The 15253-nt window shown below is 49.1% G+C and overlaps 2 protein-coding genes across 3 annotated transcripts; one reads left to right on the top strand and one right to left on the bottom strand.

The window, feature by feature from the left end:
- Positions 1 to 670: 670 nt before the first annotated feature.
- On the bottom strand, positions 671 to 5981 carry PRR3 (proline rich 3). Of its 2 annotated transcripts, XM_032847319.1 has the most exons (5): positions 5777 to 5981; positions 4994 to 5056; positions 2882 to 3064; positions 2239 to 2529; positions 671 to 1974 (listed from the first exon to the last, which is right to left on the bottom strand). In XM_032847319.1, exons 1-5 carry the CDS (start codon positions 5880 to 5882, stop codon positions 1868 to 1870), a joined length of 750 nt encoding a protein of 249 aa, XP_032703210.1. In that variant the 5' UTR covers positions 5883 to 5981; the 3' UTR covers positions 671 to 1867. The 2 variants fall into 2 exon arrangements, with proteins under 2 accessions (XP_032703210.1, XP_032703211.1); XM_032847320.1 differs by lacking the exon at positions 2882 to 3064.
- Positions 5982 to 6063: 82 nt separating this feature from the next.
- On the top strand, positions 6064 to 14679 carry GNL1 (G protein nucleolar 1 (putative)). Its single transcript, XM_032847318.1, has 13 exons — positions 6064 to 6262; positions 6581 to 7105; positions 7504 to 7669; positions 8048 to 8184; positions 8343 to 8494; positions 8612 to 8683; positions 9646 to 9853; positions 10033 to 10128; positions 10704 to 10898; positions 13138 to 13316; positions 13394 to 13556; positions 13807 to 13947; positions 14325 to 14679. The coding sequence occupies exons 2-13, from the start codon at positions 7033 to 7035 to the stop codon at positions 14564 to 14566; spliced, it is 1824 nt and encodes a 607-aa protein (XP_032703209.1). The 5' UTR covers positions 6064 to 6262; positions 6581 to 7032; the 3' UTR covers positions 14567 to 14679.
- The last annotated feature ends 574 nt before the right edge of the window (positions 14680 to 15253 follow it).

Here is a 15253-nt window from a genome sequence, read left to right as displayed (position 1 = left end):
AACCTGCCTAAAAACCATTCAAAGGATTAATGAAAAGACCCAAGGCTGTGTGTTCTGCAAGGTCCTGAGTGGTCTAGCTCTTCTTCCTTCTGCCTCATCTCCTACTCTTACCATCTCTTGGTGAACACCTTTGCTTAGACTTTGCTCTTCCACAGCTTGTCCTTCAGAGCTTGTCTCAGATGTCACCTTCCCAGTCTCCCTTTATTACATACTCTCTTTGCATTATGTCTCACTTTTGACAGGTGTGACCTTAGACATATTCATGATTTTTTGATAAACGTGTCTCTCCTGTAGATTTAAACATTGGTTTTAGTTATTTCTAGTGCCTAGTATACTGTCAGGCCCATAGTTACTCTATAAGTATTTGTTTAAAGACTGTTTTGTCATCACAACTCCATAATCAAACCTACAAACATGGGTAGAACATTAAAAAATTACTCTGTGGATACTTGGCCTCTCCTTTCTCCTCTAAGGCCTTACCCTTGAACATAATGCAGCCTGGTGTGTCTGATGCTTATAGGTTATGGGACCTCACTAGTTCCTTCAGACTGAAAAAAACTTTCTCCAACACCACTGTATATGAACAAATGGAAGAATAAAGTTACTCCAAAATCAACACCCTTATCTGCACCTCCAGAGATGACTGGAACACAGGGATTGAAGAAAACGCTTGTTTCCACTGCATTTATTACTAATATAAAAAATGTTAAAAAGAAAAAAAAATTCATTCTCAGTTCTCCAACGGCTCTCATCCTTCCCTCTTGCCCACACAACTCCTGACCCATTTCCTCTGGGCCAGTTCAAAACCAAACCTGTTCACTGCCGTTTTCACAGAAAACAACCAGTACCAGGGATGTAGGGAAGAAGGTTAGATGAGGGCGACAGTACTGTCCAGGTTCCACCCAAAGGTAGGCCGGGTGGAGATTCACAGAATTCAGACAAAAGGGCTGGTGGCCTCACAATGACGTACTCTAACTAAAGTGGGCTGGAGAGGAAATAGGGTAGCCCGTCAGAGGCTTCAGAGGACATCTCATGGGCTTATGTCAAACCCAGAAAAACCAACACCAGGAGAATGGGGAGACCAGAGAGGCAGTCTTGTGGAAAGTTTCAAATTCTCCCATGTTGGGAGGTGTGGAAAGTCTAGAGGGCACCAAGAGCCTCACTCATTTTGGCAGAGAAACTTATTCTAGTGTTGGGAAGTAACAAAGATGCCACGGACACTGAGAAAGGCTACGTACGAGGGGATGCACAGTTTCACAAAGCACAGTGATCACAGACCAGAGCGGTGGGGATCATGCTACTGACGAAGAAACTACAAAATCCAAAAGCAGGGAGAGTGGCCTTTCAGGGAGTAACTCTGTACCTGTCGTCCATATTTGACCCCAGATCAACCTGGTGAGTTTCACAGAGCAACTGGCAACTTTGGGCATAGGGGCTGTCACATAAAAAGGACTTAAAACAAGCAGCTAGAAGAAGGGAATGGTAGGAGACTGTTCCAGGGCTCTCAGGAATCGAAGGCAGTACCGGGGGCGAGGTGGACAGATGCACAAGAAACAGCACCAAAGAAGTTTCCTGTTCAGCAGTCAGTTGGCGACAGGGAAGAGGATCCAGGAGGCAGTTGAAGGGAGCAAAGATGGGGTCCTGAAGGCGAGTCTCTGGAGGCTGGATCAGAAGAAAGCCCACACACTGGGCACCAGTGATGAAACACAGCTCTGGACCCCAAACTGGAAGGCTGTGGATAGGGGTGGGTGTCACTGACTGAGGGTGGTGGGTAGAACAGCCTCACAGTAGCCATCACAGGGCCACAGGGAAATATATGGCCGCTAGGTCAGAGGGCTCCTTCCAGCCTGGATAGGAAGGCACAGTCTCACAGAGGAGGTCCATTGACGCCTGGATGGTAGAAGGCACAGAGGTCTTCATATCGACAGTGGCCCTTTTTGGCAAAGTGTCGGCAAACGGGGCGGTTGGATTTGTCTGTAAACAAGTCAAAATTGAGCAGTTTAAAATAAAAGAAAGGAAAAAAATGTAACAAGAAGCAGAGAAAGAGAGGGCAGTCAGATTTTCTACTCCCTACCACTTCCAGACATTTTAGAATGGTACTCATTTTCCTGGGAGAAAAACACATTCAGGGCTACTCTTACTTCAGAAGGACAAAGGACAACCCAAAAGAGAAGAGTCACAGGCATTTGGGGAGTGATGGGTATTAAATGTTATAGGCATAAGAAAAATGGACCTTACCTTCCATAACTTGAGGGCCATCCTTGGGCGGGCAGGTATTTTTGATAAGAGACCAACTTTTGAGCCTTCGAGGATTTCTCTGCTCTTTGTGAAAGCCTCCCCTGGAAGGACCCCCATGGCCTGGTCCAGGAAAAGGAGGTTCAGTATTGGCCCCCCACCAACCACGACCATATGGGCCACATCTGGGGCCTAGGCCTCCCCGAATTGGGCCTCTACCCCGGGGAGGAGGTGGGAGACTCAGCAGTGGTGGAATCATTGGTCCTCTTGATCCTGGAGGACCTCTGTGAAGAGCTGAAGAATAAGAGAGAAAGAAAGACATGGAAAGGTGATCAGTGGCCAGCTTAATTCTGATAAAGCAGCCCTGTGTTTTTGTTGTTTTACTTTTTATTGAAGTACAATATACATACAGAAAAATACACCAATTTTAAATGTACAACTCAACTGCCATCAAAGTAAACACACCTGTGATTTTACCACCCAGGTGAAGGGATAGAGCCTTCTTAGCACTCGAAAATCCTCCCCCCTTTGTGCCCCTCCCCCCCCACTATTCCACCCTCCTCCCCAAAGGTAACCACTATCCTGACTTCTAGCACCATAGGTTAGTTTTTGCCTGTTTTTGAACTTCGCATAAATGGAATCATACAGTCTGCATTCTTTTCTGTCTGGCTCCTTTCGCTCAACATCGTGTTTGTGAGATTCATCCAGGTTGCCTGTAGCAGGAGTTCGTTCATTTTCATTGCAGTGTAGTATCCCATTGCATGCACACACAACAACTTATTTATCCATTCTACTGATGGTGGACATGTGGGTGGATTCCAGTTTGGGGCTATAACGAAAAATGCTGCTATGAACATTTTTATACATGTCTTTGTTACACATATGTATGCATTTCTGTTGAGTATAAACGTAGTAGAGGTATTGTTGGGTCCTAGGGTATATGTATGCTAAAGTTTAATGAAGTCAAACTTTTTTTTTTAAAGTGACTGTACCAATTTATACTCCCACTGGCAATTGTTCCATAGTCTTGGACAATACTTGGTATTGTCAATTTTTTTCACTTTGCCATTCTGGGGAGTGTTTTTGTTTTGTTTTGCTTTTTAATTGTGGTGGAATATGTAGCATAAAATTTGCTGTCTTTTTTTTAAAAACTCTGCCCAACGTGGGGCTCGATCTCGTAACTCGGAGATCAAGAGTCATATGCTCTACTGACTGAGCCAGCCAGGTGACTAAGATTTGCCATTTGACTATTTTTAAGTGCATGTTTCAGTAATGTTAAGTAAATTCTCATTGTTGTGAAACAGATCTCTTTAGAACCTTTCCATCTTGCAACACTGAAACTCTATAGGTACTGAACAACTCTCCTTTCCCCCCTCCAATCAACTCCTACTAACCACCATTCTACTTTGCTTCTATGAATTTGACTACTTTAAATACCTCGTAAGTGGAATTATACATTTGTCTTCTTTTGACTGGCTTGCTTTATTTAGCAAGATGGCCTGAAGAGTCATCCATGCTGTAGCATGCAACAGGGTTCCCTTCCTCTCTGGGGCTGAATACTATTCCATTGTAAGAAGATACCATATTTTGTTTATTCTTCTGTCAAAGGGGATTTAGACTGCCTCCAGCTCTTGGCTGTTGTAAATAATGCTGCTATGAATAGGAGTGTGCAAATATCTCTTCAAGATCCTGCTTTCCATTCTTTTGGGTATATACTCAGAAGTGGGAATGCTGGATCATGTGGTATTTCTATTTCTAACTTTTTCTGAGGAAACTCCATAGTGTTTTCCATAGAATTGCACCATTTTACAATCTTACCAACAGTGCACAAGGGTCTTAACTTGAAGTGTTATGTTTTCATTTTGTAATTATTTAACAACTAATGATATTGAGTTCTTGTTCACATGTTCTTGGTCATTTAGATCTCAGTTTTTGAGAGAGAGCTGTTCTGGTACATTGCCCATTTTTTCTAACAGGTTGTCTAAAAGAGGCCTGTGTATATTCTAGATTCAAGCTCTTCATTGGTTCTATTTGTTGCAAGTATCTATGACTTCCTATTAATTTCTTCATGGTATCATTTAATTAATAAAAGTTTAATGTAGTTCAGTTTATCAATCTTTAAAATGTTTATTATCTGTTTAAGAACTGTTATCTCCTCCAAGACCATGAAAATATTTTCCTTTACTTTTAACACTTAGATCTATACTTCAGTTGGAGTTGATGCTTACATATCATATGAATAGGTCAGATTTCATCCCCCTCAAGAATACCCAATTAATCCAGCATCATTTATTGAAATGACCACTATTTCAGCTCCAACTTCATCATAAATGAGGTGTCTACATACGTGCAGGCCTGTTACTGTACTTTTTGTACCAGGCTATTGACTTTTAGGTCTGTTGTGCCAACACCACACCATAACTACTACAGCTTTACAGTAAATTGTGACATTCAGATAAGTCCTCCAACTTCAAGATTGTATTTGCAGCTTTTGCATTTCCATGTAATAACACAGAATGCTTATTTCCATTATAGGGATTGATAGGGATTGTAACCAGGAATCCACTGAATCTACAGATCAATTTGGGAATAAGCGACATTTTTACAACACTGAGTTTTCCAATCTGTGAATATACATCTCTCCATTCATTTTTGAACAGAATCCCTGATCTTTTAGTTTAAGTTCTTCTGGGTTTTGGTCCCTCCCTTGCCCCCTTCTCCAAGACTAATCAAAGAATCAGAGCCCCCTCATCCTCACCTGACTTGGAGTCACCAGGCTTTCCATTGGCCATGGGGGGAGGGCCTAGAAGGCTGGGTGGTCCTAAGAGCAGACATGAAAATATAGTTATCAAAATGGACTAAAGTTATAATGATCCTGTCTTATGTTTTTCTACTACCTATTTCTTAATTCAATCTGTAAAGCCAGATACATTCTCAGTAGTGTTACATGTTCTCAGGTAAATCCACCTGCCCTTTCCTCAAAAAAGAGTTTCCAGTTTGAAAAAAAAAAAAAAAAAGTGGAGACTCAATCAAGGAGTATAATGCGGGAAGGCTACCTTACAGCTTTCTCTTTCCCTTAACCTAGTTGCTACCCAAAACATCCCGGGTGATTCCAGCTGTAATCCAATCCTCTCTTTAACTGTTGGCCAATCAGAACGATCCCACCCGCCCCCGGAGTAGTTCAGAGAAGGCAGCACTTCTATCTAGCTTCTCTGTGCAAGTCTGGTGGTAAACTGTTATCCTAGTCTTCGCAATCTGCAACCTCTCTAGGGCCCCCTCTCCCTTGCCGTTCTGCGACTGCGCACACGAGCTCTTTATCTTCTCCCCTGCCCTCTTCAGAAAGGTTAGAGGCCGGATCGAAGTTGAGGGGTCAAGGAAGAGAACTCACTCAGGACTCCACACCCGACAGGATCCTATCCCCGCCCCAGTGCTTGCGCCCTTCCTCCTTCCGTTAGAGCCCCCTCCCCCGCACCTTTTCAGACCCTAACCCCTCGCCTCGACCAGCTGACAGGCATGTGAACACCCCTCCCGGGCTCCTCACCGATGGGACTCCCATCCTCCTCGTCTCCAGTCTCCTCCTGCTCTGGCAGCGGGGGCTGCTGCAGTGGCGGCGGCTGCTGCTGATTCTGCTTCTTTCGTTTGGGCATCGTGATTGCGGCAATGGCTGCAGCGGGATTTGGAGGGCAGTGAGGAAGGGGCACGCGGGGATTCTATTTCCGCTTCCGGTGAGTGCATGGAGAGGGTGATGCTCCCGCCATTTAACTTCCGGAAATCTCCGGGGAGCTTTTGTGCGTCAAATTCTATCATAAAACGCCTCCCTCGGTCTCTGCTAGGCACAGAAGCAGTCTCAAGACTACTTTTTATTGCGTTCCTCTAAATGCTTTTAAAAATTCCTCTCTTCTCCCCTCGCAAAGAACCCACGACTGGCTGCTCACTGTGTGCCATAGAGTCGAGAGGCTCTCGGGCCAGAAGGCCTGAGAGAGCTGTCGCACCTTAAGATCGCCACATCCGGACCCCGGTTACTATGGTAACGGCTGCAGGCACAACTTCGTGCCCTCTGACCTCTCTCCAAAAATCCTTGTCCCACCTGGGTTTCCTTCCTAGCCTGCGCTTGCCCTTATGATCTGTAAACCTGCTCTTTACCGCTACCTTGACAAGGAATTTGGGCCCCAGGGCTCTTGAGACCGCTACCCGCCCCTCAAGACGTCTGGCCCCGCCCCCAGTGTAGACGAGCCACTCCACTCTATTCCTGGGACGCGCAGTCCAGTCTTTCCACTAAGGTCAAGCCCGGGGGGTGGGGGGCTGGGAAGTAGCTTCAGCGCATCCACGCTCCTCTTTCTCCCAGGTGGTAGGACCCTCCCTCCGCTCCACCGCCCCCTCCAGGTGAGTGGTAGCTTCCCCCCCAGAGCGCAAGGTAGTGATGACACACGTCCCCCCTCCTCCGAACGCGAGTTGGTAGCGTCCGTGACGAAGTTAGCCTGATCCTCCCACGCGCGCCTCCTTCCTCGCCGCCGCTGCGCCCTCTCGGTGCCACTGACTCTCACGTGCAGTAGCGCTCCCCGCATCCTCCTCTCGCCTCGCTCCCGTAAAGTGGCTGTATTTCCTTCGCTTTCCACCCAGGCCACGGTTAGGGGGGTGGGGGCAAATCGGCCAGGCCCGCCCGCTGACGTCACCTCATAGCCCCGCCCCCTCTAGGGTCCCAGGCCCTTGCGGCGGGGGGTGCCCGGGGGGGTGGGGGGGAGTCAGTTGAGGCGGCGGGAGCTCGGCGGAGGGTGGGCCAGGGGACTGGTCCAGGCCATGCCGAGAAAGAAGCCCTTCAGCGTGAAGCAAAAGAAGAAGCAGTTGCAGGACAAGCGGGAGCGGAAGCGAGGTCAGTGCGGGAGCGAGGGGAGGGGGCGGGGCTCGGGCTCCCGGCACCTCTGGAAGGAGGGGTGTGCCCGCCGCACCCCTGCGGGGTGTGGGAGTGGGTGGTGGCCACGCGCAGACGATCGGGATTCTCTCACCCCAGTCTCCCTGGAAGGGGTGGGAAAGGATGGGGAGTTGGGGGAGGGGAATCCCTCCAGCTCGAACGGGGCGCCATCCCCGCAGGTCCCTGGAGGAGGAATGACTCCCCCCACGCACATCCGGTAGGGTCTTGGGCAGGATGCTGAGAGGATCGGGCCTCAAAAGAAGTGGGGTGGTGTGAGGGGAAGCCACACAGACCGGGGAGGGGGGTCTTACCGCCCCTTAGAGCCGTCCAGTATTGGCGTCACCGCCTCCTCCCCGCAGGGCTCCAAGATGGGCTGCGATCCAGTTCCAACAGCCGCAGCGGGAGCCGGGAGCGGCGGGAGGAGCAGACCGACACCTCGGACGGGGAGTCTGTGACCCATCATATCCGCAGGCTCAATCAGCAGCCTTCCCAGGGGCTGGGTCCTCGAGGCTATGACCCAAATCGGTGAGAGCAGGCGGGGGGTGCTGGCCCGGGCATCCCCGCCTACCCGGAAGTGAGAGCGTTGTTGGGGGGCGGGGGAGTCTGCTGCTGGTGGTGGAGGGGGTGGGTCTGGGATGCCGTCCGTCTCTTCGCAGGCAGCTGGGTTCACCCGAGCGGGCCACAATCCTCCCTTCCGGGGCCGGGGCGGCTGGAGAGAGTTCTTGGCTTTTAAAAAGGCGAGGTTTAGAGGAAGGCGGAATATTGCGGGAGAGGGACTTGAGGAGGGTGGACTGAGAGGAGACTTGGACAACTTTGGAGAGAAAGCTCTATGAAGTTGTCTGCCCAGGAGGGGAGTTTGTGGCCATGGGATTGCAAGAGATGCTGCGGTCCCTGTCCCATTAGATACCGGCTGCATTTTGAGCGAGACAGCCGGGAGGAGGTGGAAAGGAGAAAGAGGGCAGCCCGTGAGCAAGTGCTGCAACCTGTCAGTGCTGAGCTGCTGGAGCTGGACATCCAGGAGGTCTATCAGCCTGGCTCAGGTGAGAGCTCAACATCTGGGTGTTTGGAAGAGGCAGTGGGCTGGGGGAAGGAACTTGGAAGAAGAAGATCTGACTGTGAGGGGGGATGAGAGGTCTGGGATCCATTCTTGAGCCCTGAAACTATTCTGACTTATTTGGACTTTTTCTTAACTTCCCAGTTCTGGACTTTCCCCGACGTCCTCCTTGGAGCTATGAGATGTCCAAAGAGCAGCTAATGAGCCAGGAGGAACGGAGCTTCCAGGAGTACCTTGGGAAGATTCATGGGTCTTACACCTCTGAGAAACTCAGCTACTTTGAGCATAATCTGGAGGTGAGAATGGAGTGGGGACAGGAGTGGGGCATAGTGACCGTTGATCAGATTGGTCTGGGGTCAGGCAGGAGAGGAATTCTGGGCTTAGGTACTCTTCCAGTGATCTTGTTTTTTCAGACATGGAGGCAGCTGTGGCGTGTGTTGGAGATGTCTGACATTGTCCTACTTATCACTGATATCCGACACCCAGTGAGTACTGGGGGTGAGAGTGACAAGGAGGATGGGGAGGAAGATTCTTGTGGGGTAAAGGGCGGAGGCAGGAGTTTGGAGATGGAGAGGTCTTTCCTACCTCATAGTGATGTCTGCAGTCAAGAACTCAGTCCTTTGTTCATCAGTGTCACAGCTTGTCACTCCTGCTCTGGTTAACTGACTCTTTTTATTCCTTTGATGAAAAACTATGTATCCTGTTTTCATTCCACCATAGCTAGACCAATAGGATGTTTTAGTGTGGAGCTCCAGGGGATTCTGTGAAGGCAGCCTGGGGCTCCTCCCTGCCCCACTACATCAGTCTCTATAGAACTCAGCCTTACATGGAAGACTAGGATAGTAGTTAAGCCAAGTAGTTAACTTGGCTGCTGGACAACCTTTGTGTTAACCTGGCTCCGCCACTCCATTGCTGTCCTCTAGTGGGAAAAAGGGAGGTCTGTGGGAACATTTAGCTTGGAAGTCCTTAATGGCACGTATACACACACTCCTACACATACAAATGTGTGTACTCACATGCACTCACACAGCCACACATGCTCATCACAAATCTACAGACATGTGCATGTGCATACATGCATCTAAATATGTGTAGATAGTTGTGTGTACACAAAAACAGGTATTATGAGTTTTATCCCAACCCTATTCTTATGCCTGACCCCAATCTTTACACCAGTGTGCTAGGTATCACTATTTCCTTGTCTTGTTTTTGGCTCATTTCCATCCCTAATCAGGACCTGTAAGAAGTCCCCCAGAAACAAATGCACAGGTATTGCTTACTGCTACTTTATTTTTCTAGTTCAGTTTTGCTAATTTACCCTTTTTCCCCTAGAATCTGCTACCCCCAGAGTCTTGTCTCTGAGTGGTGCCTGGTGAGTGGGGAACTAGAGGCAGAGAACTCTGGGTTGACCTCTCATTGCTCCCTCCTCTCGCCAACCCTTTCCCAGGTTGTGAATTTCCCACCAGCACTTTACGAGTACGTGACTGGAGAACTTGGATTGGCCTTGGTCTTGGTCCTGAACAAGGTGGATCTAGCCCCACCGGCTCTCGTGGTTGCCTGGAAGCATTATTTTCACCAACACTATCCCCAGCTCCACATAGTCCTTTTTACCTCTTTCCCTCGGGACCCCCGCACCCCACAGGACACTAGTAGCGGTGAGTGGGCAATGAGAAAGGCAGCATGGGAGAGGTGGGGTGGCAGGGGACAACAGGGAGAATAGAGAAGCTTGTTGACGAAGGAGTACCCGATCTTGGGCCTAAGGGCGGTGGGTGAGTTGGGGTGTATAAGCCCAACACCTAACACTAAGCCTAACAGTTGTGCCCTCTGATCTCAGTTTTGAAGAAGAGTCGGAGGCGGGGCAGAGGATGGACCCGGGCCCTGGGGCCAGAGCAGTTGCTGAGAGCCTGTGAAGCCATCACTGCAGGAAAAGGTATATAGCTCTTAGAGGGAAGCTGTGGAAGGATATGGGGGAGACCCAAGACCTAAAGTCATTTTGCTTCCCTTCCCTGAAATTAGTCCTTTCTATTAGGGATGTAGTTGAGCAGCCGGGGGAAGGATAGAAGAGGGAGCACAGGGGCGCCTGGGTGGCTCAGTGGGTTAAAGCCGCTGCCTTCGGCTCGGGTCGTGATCCCAGGGTACTGGGATCGAGCCCCGCGTCGGGCTCTCTGCTTAGTGGGGAGCCTGCTTCCCTCTCTCTCTGCCTGCCTCTCTGCCTACTTGTTATCTCTGTCTGTCAAATAAATAAATAAATAAAAATCTTAAAAAAAAAAAAAAAAAGAAGAGGGAGCACACATGGTGGCAACAAAGACAGCAGATATGCAGGAACCCCAGTGTTCTGTTGCCTTCGGTCTTCCCAGTATTTTTCCGAAACTCAACACAGGCCAGGAAGAATCTGTCATGTGGGTTGGCACTCTCCAACTCCAGAGGGAGTTGTGCAGTACATAGTCTGTGCAATCATCTCTGGTGGCCCTGGGGGGAACCTTTATCATCTTCTTTCCTGAACAGTGGACTTGAGCAGCTGGCGGGAGAAGATTGCCCGAGATGTGGCTGGGGCCACCTGGGGAAATGGCTCTGGAGAGGAGGAGGAAGAAGAGGATGGACCTGCAGTCCTGGTGGAGCAGCAGACTGACTCAGCGATGGAGCCAACTGGCCCAACCCGGGAGCGCTACAAAGATGGGGTGGTGACCATTGGCTGTGTGGGTAAGGAAGTGGTGGCCCATGCATGGCGGCCTACCCTGAGGTACAGAGTTTCAGAAAAGGAAGGTGTCAGCAATAGTGGAAAGGTCCTGGTGCCTTTGAGTTAAATTCAGGCTTAGCTCTTACTAATCTTGAGCAAGTTATTTACCCTTTCTGAGTCTTAGTTATTTTGGTTTTTAGAATGAGGATGCTGATACCCAATTAGAAGAACAGATGTGAGGAATGAAGAGAATAGCACAGGCAGAGCCTAAGGATGACTGACAAATAGTGTTACTAGTAATAATTACGATTGTTAAACTTTAACCTTTACGTAGTGCTTATCAGGTACCAAGCATTGTTCTAAATGATATATATCTTAACTCTTTCCATAGTCATAAGCAATCTGTAGTAGAGAAATCATTACGTCCTAGTAGGAGGTTAGTTAGCATTCATATCTTTCTAACTCTTACCCCTTTAAGTCTGTTGTCACGGAGAATTTCCCTGAATTAAGAGCTTTGTCTCCGTTCTTGGTGGGGAAGAAAGGAATGTATGATTAGGACCCAGGGCCCCTTCCCTTTGTTGATGGGAGCAGTAAGAAGTGACTTGGGCAAAGTTGTGGCATTGAGGTTATAGGGGAATCAAATTAAGGAAAGCAGAGTAGTTAGTTGGGCTCCTTGGAAACATTCCTGAGTTAGTCTCCTTTTTGTCTTGGGAACAACCTACCTGATTGCTGACAGATGGCACCCTCTCCAGTCATTTCCCTCTGCTTCTCCCTGGCGAGTGTAGGGGGGTGGGGTGTCCACGCTTCAAGACTCTGCAATACCTTATGTGCAGTAGCTTACATCAGAGTGATGCAAGGGAGAGCATTTTCTGTGGCACGGGCAGTCCTGAGCTTGGGTTTACTTCTAGTTATCAACAGATGTTTTGCTAACTGCCGGGTGCTGTTCCAGGAGTAGATAATGTTGCTGTGAAAGTGGCAGAAAGGCCTCTACTCTCACAGAGCTTATTGCCTTGGAAATAAATAGATTCATGACTTGAAACCATATTATTTAGGGACAATGAAAGGGGATAGAGAGTGACCCAGAGATGAGGGTTCTCATGGAAAGTCCCCTTTGAGAAGAGCCCAGCATGTTGAGAGGAAGTAACCATTTGGAGATATGGGAAAAGGGCCTTCCAGGCCAAGGGATTAGTAAATGAAAAGATCTAGATGTGGGAGCAAGCTTGGTGATTATGGGACAAGCCAGTGTCGGAGCACTGGGAGATGGGAGCCATGGGGATGAGTAAGATGGAGGAGAGGGGCAGGACTTGGGAGATCATGGTTTGTGAAAGGGGCTGGGTATAGAGCTGGGTCATGGTATCTCAGTTGGGTAAGAAGGGAAGTGAGGACATGAGTTCAGTATGGAATAGTGGGTCAAAAATTTACTGGAAATGAGGAACAGAGTAAGTGAGCTGGGATGACAGGGTATCAGGGCAGAGAGAGTGGTGCTTACAGTTGAGATTTTAGAAGTGTGAATTGACCAGATCCAGAGTGTGACTATGGCAGTGGGTAGTTGAGGAAATGATCTTTGGAAGATAGATGCTGGCACTGAGAGGCCAGAGTATTAAACAGGCCACCTGTGCAGATACCAAGGTCACCCAAAATGTTAGAGGTAGTCCTGAAGAGAGTGGCAGTGAGCCTCGAGGTTTTCCTGTCTTCTCCCTGGAGAAGTTGCGATGATTATGAGCTGCATGTCTTACTTGTGTTGGGCATTTAGTGTACCGCAGGCACTGAACCACACAGTTGTATTTAATCCTGACCACTTTGAGCTTGAAGGTATCTGTACTTGTAAAATGAGGAGATATAGCCTTGAGGTTATAAAGCTGATAAGTGGAGAGGCCAGGATTCAACCCTGGCAGCCCAGAATCCGATTCGAAACTTGCAGGGTAGTATCACTTTGTTAATTTCCTTGCATCCTTCCTTCCTTCATAAGATTTATTTATTTATTTGACAGGAAGTCAGTGGGAGAGGAAACACAAGCAAGGGGAGAGGGGGAGGGAGAAGCAGGCTTCCCGCTGAACAGGAAGCCCTGTATGGGACTTGATCCCACGATGCTGGAACCATGAGTTGAGACCAAGGCATATGCTTAGCGGCTGAACCACCCAGGCACCCCTGCTTCTTTAATTTCTGTGCCTTACTTCCCTTCTTATATATAGTTATAGCACCATATCCTGCCTGTCACAGAGTAGGGAACTGTCTAATGTTAATTTTTCTTGCCTTTCTTAGGTTTCCCCAATGTGGGCAAGTCCTCGCTGATCAACGGTCTGGTAGGCAGGAAGGTCGTGAGTGTCTCCAGAACCCCTGGCCACACCCGATACTTTCAGACCTACTTTCTCACCCCCTCTGTGAAGCTCTGTGACTGCCCCGGCCTCATATTCCCATCCCTTCTGCCCAGGCAGTTACAGGTATGAGGGTAGAGGGGGCAGGAAAGGAGAGGAGGCAAGAGGTCAGGAACAGACTGAGCATTGTTGTTTGCCCTCAGGTTCTGGCGGGGATCTACCCCATTGCCCAAATCCAGGAGCCATACACCGCCGTGGGCTACCTGGCCTCTCGAATTCCTGTGCAGGTCCTGCTCCACCTGCGCCACCCAGAGGCCAAGGATCCCTCAGCGGAACACCCCTGGTGTGCCTGGGACATCTGTGAAGGTGGGTCTCTATGTTCCTGGTTTCTCCTCCCCTTACCCTGAACCCTGTCCTATCTCCTCACCTGTCCTCAGAGGTTCTGCCATTGATGAAGCACCTGCCTGCTCATGCCTGGATTTCTGTCGTGGGGCCAGCAAGATCAGTGGTCTGGGATGATCTGGAGAAAACTGGAAGGACTGTGTTACAAGAATGGGGTGATGGCAACTGGGCCCAGTTAATGGCTTCCCTCCCTACTCTTCTTTTCTCTCTCCAGCCTGGGCAGAGAAGCGTGGTTATAAGACAGCTAAGGCAGCCCGGAACGATGTGTACAGAGCAGCCAATAGCCTCCTACGGCTGGCACTGGACGGCCGCCTCAGCCTGTGTTTTCATCCCCCAGGCTACAATGAACAGAAAGGTCAGACAGCCACTGTTCTTGTGTTATTATGTAGGCAAAAAGGTGCGGGCTATGTGGCTACACAGAGCGAGGGTTAGACCTGGATTCTGTACCTGTCGGTCAGCTCTATGTTACTAAGCATCTTTGAGACAGTTTCCTGATCTGCAAAACCTGGATGATAGTTGTCCTCTGGCAAGGTGGTGGTAGAGAGTAGAGTTAATATATGCAGAGCTTCTGTTCAGTGCCCAGCACATGGGAATTTGAATGAATGAATGAATGAATGCCAGCAGCTACAAAACCGATTATTACTCTTAGTCTTTGCCTCTTCCCCATCTTTCTTTGGCTTTAGTTCCTCGCTTAAAACTTTCCTCTGTTCTCTTCTTGTTTTGGTTCCCCAGGCACCTGGGAGTCCCATCCAGAGACCACAGAGCTGGTGGTTTTGCAGGGTAGGGTGGGGCCAGCTGGTGACGAGGAGGAGGAGGAAGAAGAAGAGCTGAGCAGCTCCTGTGAGGAGGAGGGAGAGGAGGACCGGGATGCGGATGAGGAGGGGGAAGGGGATGAGGACACCCCAACTTCAGCTCCAGGGTCCAGCCTGGCTGCCCGAAACCCTTATGCCCTACTGGGAGAGGACGAGTGCTGAGTCCCTACCCTGCGCCATCTGCTCCACCCAGTATCTCTGCTTTTGAACTGACCTGGGGGTACCTCCCCTCTGCTCCCCCAATTGTGAATAAAGATTGTCTGCTTTGTAACCCCTTCCCCGAATGGACTGAGGTGAGAGCGGCTGTTTTAACCGACAGCTGTGGGAAGCCTCTCTCCTCTTCTCCTTTCTTTCCCCTCTTTGGGAAGGAAGAGTTCTCTTAGGGGTTAATTCACTGGGTTGTAAGGCCCTGAAATCCACTGTCTTTGCTCACTCTTCCACTCTGCACCTTATGAATCCCAGTATCAACATGGGGAGGGGAAGTCACTTCAGGCTTTGAGGCCAGGTCTAAATCCAACCCTCTTTTGGAGTTTGTGCCGTTCCTTCTCAGATTTGAGCAGCAGCTGTGTGTGCCCCCTGCTGCTAGACCTGGGTTTATTAGGTTCTAGTAGTAGTACTACTTTTTGGAGCAGAAGTGGTAAGAGATGTGACAAGCTGATGTCGCCATGTGAGCTTTTTATAGGACTTATTGAAATTCAACAAATACTTATCAAGGGCCAGCTGTGTGTCTGGATCTCTGCTAAGCACCGAGCATATAAAAATGTGTAGATAGGGCCTGACCTAAATGTGCAGCCTGGCCATGATTAAGACCCCATTCTCAGCACCCAAGTTTTTAGATGAAGAAGGGTG

This window comes from Lontra canadensis, unplaced genomic scaffold (assembly GCF_010015895.1).
Source record: "Lontra canadensis isolate GAN:19392208 unplaced genomic scaffold, GSC_riverotter_1.0 scaffold186, whole genome shotgun sequence".
Classification (NCBI taxonomy): Eukaryota; Metazoa; Chordata; class Mammalia; order Carnivora; family Mustelidae; genus Lontra; species Lontra canadensis.
This window is presented reverse-complemented; position numbering and strand designations above follow the sequence as displayed.

Bases quoted from the DNA above. Each gene is read 5' to 3' on its own strand.
- PRR3 (XM_032847319.1), bottom strand. From the start codon at position 5,882: ATGCCCAAACGAAAGAAGCAGAATCAGCAGCAGCCGCCGCCACTGCAG. The intron at 3,065-4,993 runs GTGAGGATGAGG...TTTTCGTTATAG, and splicing joins GCCTGGTGACTCCAAGTCAG to CCCCAAACTGGAATCCACCC. The intron at 2,530-2,881 runs GTATGATTCCAT...CTTATTCTTCAG, and splicing joins GACAGAAAAGAATGCAGACT to CTCTTCACAGAGGTCCTCCA.
- GNL1 (XM_032847318.1), top strand. From the start codon at position 7,033: ATGCCGAGAAAGAAGCCCTTCAGCGTGAAGCAAAAGAAGAAGCAGTTG. The intron at 9,854-10,032 runs GTGAGTGGGCAA...CTCTGATCTCAG, and splicing joins CCCACAGGACACTAGTAGCG to TTTTGAAGAAGAGTCGGAGG. The intron at 13,948-14,324 runs GTCAGACAGCCA...TTGGTTCCCCAG, and splicing joins AGGCTACAATGAACAGAAAG to GCACCTGGGAGTCCCATCCA.